Genomic DNA, 9161 nt, shown 5'->3' with positions numbered 1-9161 from the left:
GCCGGCCTTCCGAGAGGGCCCCGGGGCTCCTAGAAAACCGCATTGTCTTCAGCCCCTCAGGAGCCTGGGCCACAAAGGGCGGGGCTTTGCAGGGCTCAGTGGAGGGGTGGGGGAAGGGGAGGCCTTTGGGGGATGGAGCATGGTGTCCAAGCAGGAGAGTGCAGCGGTGTGGGCACAGCCTGCCTGCCTCTTCTGGGCTTGTCATTTTGCCTGGAGACAGGTGGGGTCCTCCCCATACACCCGCCCCCACCCCCAGCCAGCATGAGGCACTCTCTCTCTCTCTCTGGTCCCTGTGCCACGTTTTCTTCGCCACCTGGTGCCATTTAACAAGAGAAATGGCGTCACGTTCTCCAGCCGAGGATCTGGGAGCCTTCCAAGTGCTGGGGGAGCGCGATGCTGTCACTGCTGTCAGCTCCAGCGAGCTTGGCGGGGGGGGGGCCCTGGGACCCAGAGGCCGCCTCTGCCTCACAGCAGAGCTGACCAACCCCCAAACGGCCACCGGCCACCCTCCGGCCCACTGCCCCCCAGCCGGGAAGTAGGGGCCAGCAACATTGTCCAGGAGACAGTTTGACGGAGGGAAGTGACGGAAGACCAGTCTTTATGCCCCCGTGGTGCCCGGAATTGGCGCTTGGTGCTGTGGAGGGAGACAGGAGAGGCTGCACTTGGCTTCTTACCGATCTCCCCATCTCAGGCAGGTCACTTATGCGCGATGTGCCTCCGTTTCCTCATCTGTAGAATGGGGTCAGGCTAATTGATGCCTTTCTTCCAGCCGGTTGTGAGGACTGAGACTGAGAAGCTGTTATTTTAAACATAAAACTCCAAGCAAATGGAAGACTTCTGGGGCTGGCCATGGTCACAGGGTGGTCACGTTTGAGGCAGTTATTGAGGGTGGGCACAGACCCCTGGGCAGCAGGTCCGAGTGGGTGGGCAGCCCAAGGCTCCCGGAAGGGACGCCCTTCTGCTGGGCCTGGGAGCTGCCCGGTCCAGGCCCTCTGAGAGCACAGAGGAGGGCGTGGGGCGTTCGGGCCCCCGCCGTGCGGATGAGGCGTCCAGGCTGTCAGAGGGGCTGGGCTTGTTCAGAGTCACAGGTTCTTCTGTGTCCTCAGGCCACCTGGTTGTGGGCAGCCCTGGAGCCCAGGCCCAAGGAGCTCACATTCTCCGTAGGAGGCGTCCCAGACCCAGGCATTCAGGCCCAGGTCTGCCCAGGAGGCAGGGCCTCCCTGCGGGGAGGGGGCTCCGCACCATGGCACCTGTGCCTCCACCCCTCAGCGAGCAGAGGGGAAGTGATGCAGTGGGAAAGGACCCGGCCTTTGAGTCCCATTGACTTGGGGTCTGCGGCCAACCTGCAGTGTGACCTGGGGTGGCTTACTTCCCATCCCTGAGCCCCACGGCCTGCTGAGGTTCTCGTGAGCTCAGAGAAGCTGAAGTGCCTGACACCGCAGCTGCCGCGTGCACACCCTACACGCGCCCCGAGGGTTGGGTGGTTGGGTGGTCGGGTGCAGGGGTTCTTGAGGTCAAGGCCCCCTCACACCCGGTGCCAGGCCAGCACAAAGGGACCCTTTCCAGAAGGTGCCTGCTGACTTAAACCGCACCCCCCCCCCACCCCGCCGCCTGCCATCCGTCAGTCTCCCCTGGGGCCGAGCAGAGAATCATTGTGAAAGGACTTCTCACAGACACTTGGAGAGGCTGAGGGAGACAGTGTGGTGGGCTCTGCACATCCCAAATCTGTGAGTCCTGCTCGAGTGTGACCCTATGGACGGGGGGTCCCTGAGGACCAGCTCTGGGAGGGAGAGGGGGTGAGCAATGCCCAGGGCCCCTGACCTGGGCAGGAGGCAGCCTTACCTGGGGGGTTCTGGGAGCTAGCATTTGGTGGAGGCTTGGTCTGACTGCATAACAGCCCTGCCAGGCCAGGCTCAGAGGGGGTGCCCAGCACTTGGTCCTCTTCTGTGCCGGACCTGACCCCACCCCCCCCAGTGTCATCGACCCCCAGATGTTGTATCGTGGGAGCAGTGGTGGGAGAGCTCAGGGGCCGAGGGGCTGCCGGACTCATCCCTTTTCCTTCTGAGCTTGCTCTGTTCTTTGCAAAGTAAGAATCACGATTCCACCTACCCCCACAGGATTGAGGCAAGGGATTCAGGTGACACGTGGGGCACAGGGCCAAGCAGGTGGTAAGCGTGCACGCCGCCACCTTCCTGGTGCTGTGCCAGCCCCTGGGCCTTGCCTGCTCCTCCCCAGACATCTTCCGGGGTCACTCGCACCTCTGTCGCCCCGTTCCGAGGTCTCACCGGGCCTTTCCCAAGTCTCTGGCCCTCCCTGTCACCCTTCGGTCCTGAAGTTTTCTCCCCAGCACTTCTCACCTCCTCACCTACTATATGGTTTTACTGTTGGCGTTTTGTCTCTGTGGTTCCCTGCTGTCTCCCCAGAACCTAGAACAGTGCCTGACTCGTCGCAGGTCTCAGTAAGTACCTGGTGTCTGAACCGGAGCCGGCCTGTGTGTTCACACAGGGCCAAAAGCCCCCAGGAGGCCCCGAACCAGCGGCCAACTTGTCCCTCCTGTGTGGTGCCCTGAATGACGCCTGGGGAGGGATGACCGCTGGGGAAGTTCCCTGCTCCTCCCCCTCCCCACCCTAGCCTCACCGCCTCTGTCCACCTTACACACCTGCAGGCCTGGCCCCAGGAGGTGGGGACTCTTCCCTGTGGCCGTGAGGCTAAAGGGCCGAGTCTCCTTTCTGACCTCACATGGAGGGCCCACGTCCCCCAGCCTAGGGCCAGGCTGAGAGAACTGCTGGGGCTGCTCTGGCCAGGAACCCCTGGACTGCAAGTGTGTGTGTGTGTGATTGTGCAGGAGGAGTGGGGGCTTGAGGCTAGGCAGAGAGGGCCCTGGAAGAGCCTGGGCAAGGATTTTCTAACTGCCTCATGGACAGGCATGACCTGCCCTTGTGTAACTTGGGTTCAGGGGAGAGGGGCCCCGGGGGCTCTCTGGCCTCACCAGGACTTTGTACTGATCTCCCTGCCTCTCCCACCCTCTCCCAGTGTCCAGAGGCCCAACATCGCATCCTTCCCACTCCCCGGTGAGGGACACTTTCTGGCAGTGTGCTGTATGTCAGAGCTAATACGTGAGAAAGGCAAAGGGAATCACTACTCTGGGGGCTCCAGCGCTGTGACAAAATAAGATGGAGCGAGAGGGACTTCCCTGACGGTCCAGTGGTTAGGGCTCTGCGTTCTCACCGCCAAGGGCCCTGGTTCATCCAAAAACAAAAAACAAAAGATGGAGCAAGAGAGCCAGCACAGCCCTCAGGACAGGCCCAGGGATGGGAAAGGCCAACGGAACAATCCATACCTCGTGGCCCCTCTGTGAAACACAAAGCCTGTTTTTCCTCTATGCACGTACATGAGAATTTAAAGGCATAAAAATAAGACTGGGATGAAAGACTCCAAAGAGAAAACAGACTCCCTCTGGGGGCGGCAGGGAAATGCCCCTTCTTACTCATAGACTTCTGTATTGTTTGAGGGTTTTTTTCATGAGACTGTGTTCAGATATTACTCACAAAATGACAAATAAAACTAATTTTTAAGTACAGAATACATGCATCCCGGGTCTCAGAGCACTTTCACATCCAGATCTGGGGGGCTGGGTCTCTCAGCCCCTGGGCACTGCCCCCACCATGACACTGAGCTTGTCCAACAGGCAGAGTTTCCTCACTTCCCCAGTCCTGTGCTTGAGGCACGAAAGGCATAGGCCACACTTCGTAGTTGGCTGGACACAGACCCCATCCAGGCCACCTCGGACGTGCTGGGTCATCCCTTTGCCCCTCAGAGCCCCTATTTCCCCACCTGAAAAACGTACATGATGATAGCACCTGTGTCAGAACCATGGGGACGGTGTTTTGGGCGGCATTTTAGGGATACAGATCAAGGGAGACTCCCTTTTCCCTGACAGACTCAAATTAATCGTCTTTTTTAAAAAACTCATCAATGAATGAAAATTTGAGAACACTGATAGATTCAATTTGAAGGGTTTTTCAGCAACAAAGTCCCTCATTTTCTGCTTCAACATGCATTGAGGTGATGATACCAAATTATTTAAAGTAAAAACTATCGAAAGAACAAGGGAACTTTGCTTGAACCACATTGATTTCAGAAACTTTAATTCTTCTCTTCTTGCTCACATCTCATAGTTAAAAAGTGACGTAGAAGATGAATTTTAAAAATTAATTGACTTAAGAGCTATGTGAGAAAAAAAAAAAGAATACGTTGAGGAATAACTTTTTACCACGTTGGTCTGATGGTGAAATTTCTCTTCTTAACTCCTAAATCGTCCAAGCAGAGATTCGAGGCCTCCCGCTTCCCTGTTTAGGAGGCGCAAGTGAAAAGGTTTTTTCCGGGGTCAGGTGCCCGCACACTCCATTGACACGTGTCCTGTTGCCTGCTCTGTCCTCAGCGCCTGGCTGTTCAGGCACATGGGAGGCACCCAGGAAACCTTTGTGTCAAACCTTTGAGTGTCTCCGCTTCTCCCTCAAGGTGGCCTGCGCCAGGGTCCACGACCAGCAGCGCCACAACTCTCCCCCAGAGTCAGAGCAGCCACGGTGGGATGAGACAGAGGCCGGGGCAGCCCCTGCCGTGATGGCTCAAGTAAATGACCCCAGACCTGGCTCCACCCTCACCCAGGGATAGGTTCCCCCTCCAGGCTCCCGAGACCCATCCCCCTCCACTGGGGCTAAAAGAGATGCCTGATGCGAGTAAGGGCCCTGCAGTCCCTAGGGTAACAGGTAATAACAGCATCCGTAGCAATGGCGATGGGGCGGGGGTTGGGGCACAGTCTTCCAGCCTCGCCGCCGCCCCTCTGCCCCATAGGAGGGCCTTCCCTGCCCTGACTCCTCTCCAGCTCCGGGCTCCCCACCCCCTCACCACACACCCACTCTCACACCCACACCCACCGCCCCAGACCCACTTCTCCTTTGCAGTTGCCCCACCGCCTACACCTTCCTGCCACGGAGTTGCTGGCCCGTGGGTAGGGGACGGAGAGGCAGTGGGCCAGGGCTCCTCAAGGCTGTCCAGCTCAGGGTTCTGTGTGAGTCCTAGGGTCCCCGGAGCCAGAAACCTGGGGGCCAGCCTTGCTCCCCTCACTCCATGGCATCCCTCTTTCCTCCTAAACAGCTGCTGGCTCGTTCCCTGGCCCTGGGCTATGGTGCCAGCCTCCATGGTGCCAGCTCTGCTCACTTTGTCCAGTCTCCAACTCCACAGCAGCCGGGGAGAGGGTCCCTTCTAAGGCACAGCTCGGAGAATCTCTCCCCCACTCAGACACCTCCTGGGGCTCCTCACTGCCCCAGACCTGTGTCTTGAGGCCTGGCCCTGCCCATCTGCAGCCTCCTCCGAGGCAGTGGCCATGCCTGTTCCCAGAGCAAGCTTCCCCTTGCCCCTCTCTGTGCTTCTGCCCTCGCCCATCCCCTCTCTCTGCCTGGAAGGTTCCCCTCCCCCTTGAATGGCTAAAGATCTACTCCTACCCCTAAGCCCCCTCCCTGCCCCCGGGACAGTTACTCTTTCCTCTGTGCACCTCCAGCCCTGAGTGCTTAGGGGTCTGGTATGGCCCACCATGAGGCTCTAAGTCCGTGCTCCATTCTGAGGCTCTCTGCCAGCCCCTGCCCCCAGGGAGGGGGCAGCATATATCCAGGAAGGTCGAGGGGGCTTGTGTGTCTGAGACTCAGTCTGAGAGACACAGGTGAGAGACAGGTGGGTCTGCCCCAGACACCAGGGAGTAGAGACAGACAGGAGGGGCCTCGGTGAGACACAGAGGCGAGCAAGCCTGGACACACACAGCCCTGAGAAAAAGGAGTCGGGTGGGTGAGCTGCCTCCTGCCTGCTGGGCGTTGGTCTGTTCGTCGGTCTGTTCGTCTGTCTCTTCATCTGTTGATCTGAGTGTCCCGCCTACTTAGGATCTGGAGACCGAGCTGTCCCTGGACCTACCCCGTCTGTGCCCTCTATTCCAGACAGTGGTTCCTCGCTAACCATAGTCAGGCAAATCTGACTATGACACGCCTTGCTTAAAGCCCTTCATGGCTCCCCAGTGCCTTTCCAGCCGGAGTCCCAGCTTCTCTCAGTCAAGGGCCTCTGGTCCCAGTACTCCCTGGCCTTCATATTTATCCCCTTGCTCACACTGGGTGCTCCCCTAGACCTCACTCCACCTAGCAAACACCTTCTCCTCATCTCCTCCACAAAGCTTTCCTGTCCCCTCCGTGGTGATCATCTTCGTTGATGCCGCTGCCGCGAGGCATTGTCTCCCCCATCACCACCTCCAGTGTGGGAGTCGTCTGGGGCCTGGTACAGTGTGGCCACTCAGGATGTGTTTGATGAACTGAGCAGCTCTGCCTGAGAAGGACAGGAGGGCTCCCCGGAGGAGGCAGGTGGGGGGAGATGATGGCTGGTGAGCATGGTCTAGGACTCTGGGCTGGCCTTGGGGAGCAGGACAGAGGAGGCCACCCAGAGGTCTGTGTCCCGATTAAGGGGCCCATCCTCTGCTCCCCAAGAGCAGGCCCTGGTTTGAGCCCCAGCCTCATCTCAGTGCCCAGCAGAGGGCCCGCCCAGTGGTTGTCTGGGGGTGATGGTTGAATGGAGAAACCACAGATAGAAGGTCTGGGGTGCCGGGGCCCTGGCTAAGAGTGGTCCCACCTGGTCTCACCCCAGCAGGCAGGAGGGCGGGTTGGGGCGGGGTGGGTGGTGGCCCCGCCCAGTTTCCTCCCCACAGGGCAGCAGAGGCCAGACTCAGTCCCAGCGGGGTAGGCAGACAGGCATGGGCTTTGGCAGCATGAGGCGAGGGGCGAGGGGCCTGAGGGGCAGAGACAGGCCGGCCACCCCGCAGTGCCTGCAGACCCAGTGCTTCGACCCGCTGGTTCGCAAATGCGTGGCCTGCAGTCTCCTCCGGACGACAGAGCCTAGACCGGGTAAGAGTTGAGCCGTGCTGATGGATGGCACGCAGGGCGGCCCTGAAAGGGGAGGGAGGGTGCTGCCAGGAGGCCCCCACCCTACCAGAGTCGCAGGCATGACCCCCACCTGTCCCAGGACGTCGGGGGCCATCGCGATAACGGGCGAGGAGGGGGGCCTGTGGGCTGGGGCCTGGATGGGGACCAGCCATCGCCACGTGGCCCTCACGGCCCCTCTCTCCCCCTCCCCCTGCCCTGCCCCGCCCGGCTGTCCCTCCCCTCCGCGGCCCAGCCTCGCCTCCCTCCGACCCTCCCCCTCCCCGCTCCTCTCTCCCCTCTGCCCCGTGCTCTGCCTGCTCGTCCCCTCCAGCAGGCGGCCCGAGCAGCCTGGCGCCCGGGACGGCGCTGCAGCCGCAGGAGTCGGTGGGCCCGGGGGCCACCGCCGAGGCCGAGGCCGCGCTGCCGCTCCCGGCGCTGCTCTTCGGCGCCCCCGCGCTGCTGGGCCTGGCGCTGGCCCTGGTCCTGCTGGGCCTGGTGAGCGGGAGGCGCCGACGGCGACGGCCCGGCGCGGCGGCTGCCCCAGAGGCCCTGGAGGCCCCGAACGGAGACCAGGATGGTAAGTTCCGCGTCTAGGGGAACCGAGAGGGCTGGGGGCCGTCGGAGGGGACACATGGCCCTTGAGGGGCAGGGGCAGAGTAAAGGCGTGGGGGAGGTCTGAAGCGGAGGCAGGGCTCTAGGGGGTGATGCAGACAGAGGGGGCGAAGAGTGCGCTCTGAGGGTCTCAGGCTGAGCAGGGAGAAATAGTCCTGCCCCAGACCCCGGTCCAGGCAAGGGACACAGCTCTGGCATCCCAGACTTGTGTGAGGAAGAGACACAAGGCTGGGGAGCCCGGTGGAGGGAGGGGGTCTGTCCTGCCCTCTCTCTGGACAGCCAGACTGGTTCCCAGCCCTCCTCTCCCTCTCCCATTTTGCCAGCGCTCTCAGCATTTCCTGTCCTGAGGGCCGATCATGTGCCACCCCTCGCCAATCCCGCCAGTGGGGCTCCATCAACTGACTCCTCTCTCATAAGTCAGAGGGCTGTTCCTCCAGGGAGGCTTCTGGAACAGGGATGGGGGAAGGCTGTGACCCAATCCTGACCCTGCATTCCCCTCCCACCTCCCCAGAGCCCCTGGACAGTGACAGCATCCTCTCCCCGGGAACCCTGGATGCCACAGCTCCGATCTGGCTTCCGCCCAGTGAAGACCCAGCTACCACCCCACCTGCCCACAGCGTCCCTGTGCCAGCCACAGAGCTGGGTTCCACTGAGCTGGTGACCACTAAGACGGCCGGCCCGGAGCAACCATAGCGACAGAGGGGGCAGGAGGTGGTCCCTGCCCTCCCTGTGGGCCATCAGCCAGGGGCTTGGAGATTGAATTCGGTTCTTCACCCCAGCTCCCACCCGTCCCTCTTCTGGGAGCCATGCTGCTCCCCGGCTAACCCTGCAGAACCACAGGCACCGCAGACCACAGCGTTCAGACTGCATGGCATCGTATGGCATGTTAGCATTTGGCTTAAAATCATACCATCTATGGCAGCCCTCGAAGGTCATGGCTGAGCTCTGTGCTTTCGAGTGGTTGGGGTACTCTGAGTAGGAGGGTTTTTTTAGCATGGGGAAGCCACCATAAACCCGAATGAATCTAGGAAAATGATCGAGTGGGAGGATGCTTAATTTGTAGCTGGGTGTTGTATTTCTTTAATACTTGCTCTCAGAGCTGTCCTGCTTTTAAACTGATACAAATGGCAGCAATGGGTAACCAACTGACCTGTTTTCTTTGGGATTTAGTACAAGATGATTTTAAGAAATAGCCTGAATTGTGCTGATTCTTTGGTATCTGTATCCTAGGGTCACCCCTGAGCTTGGCCCAATCTGCTAGGACCTATGATGCCATTTTCACCCTGGTGGCAGCTTCCAGAGCCCCAGGCTGTAGCCCTCCCTTCCCTTGGGAGGAAGCCCTCTCTTCCCTTGGGAGGAAGTCTACAGCCTCTGGAGCTGGACTGCAGATTCACACTGAAGGCACACTGACAGGCATCTCCATCAGAGACCACCTGGAATCCCAGCTGCCTCCAGGGCACACTGGGCTATACACAGGGCAGGGCCCAGGACCTGCAAGAGGCTCCTTTGTTAGGAGGCCAGGGCAGGCCTCTGGCCTTGAACCAGCTGGACCTGATGTCCCTTGAGCATCCTTCTCTTTGTGGCCTGTCCTCC

General features: G+C 60.2%; 1 protein-coding gene across 1 annotated transcript; it reads left to right on the top strand.

The window, feature by feature from the left end:
- The first annotated feature begins 6787 nt into the window (after positions 1–6787).
- Positions 6788–8261, top strand: TNFRSF13C (TNF receptor superfamily member 13C). The gene is made up of 3 exons (XM_059934878.1): positions 6788–6938; positions 7210–7533; positions 8080–8261. The coding sequence occupies exons 1-3, from the start codon at positions 6788–6790 to the stop codon at positions 8259–8261; spliced, it is 657 nt and encodes a 218-aa protein (XP_059790861.1).
- The last annotated feature ends 900 nt before the right edge of the window (positions 8262–9161 follow it).

This window comes from Balaenoptera ricei, chromosome 10 (assembly GCF_028023285.1).
Source record: "Balaenoptera ricei isolate mBalRic1 chromosome 10, mBalRic1.hap2, whole genome shotgun sequence".
Lineage (NCBI taxonomy): Eukaryota > Metazoa > Chordata > Mammalia > Artiodactyla > Balaenopteridae > Balaenoptera > Balaenoptera ricei.
Note: the sequence above shows the minus strand (reverse complement) of the source record. Positions and strands in the feature narration are given on the sequence as shown.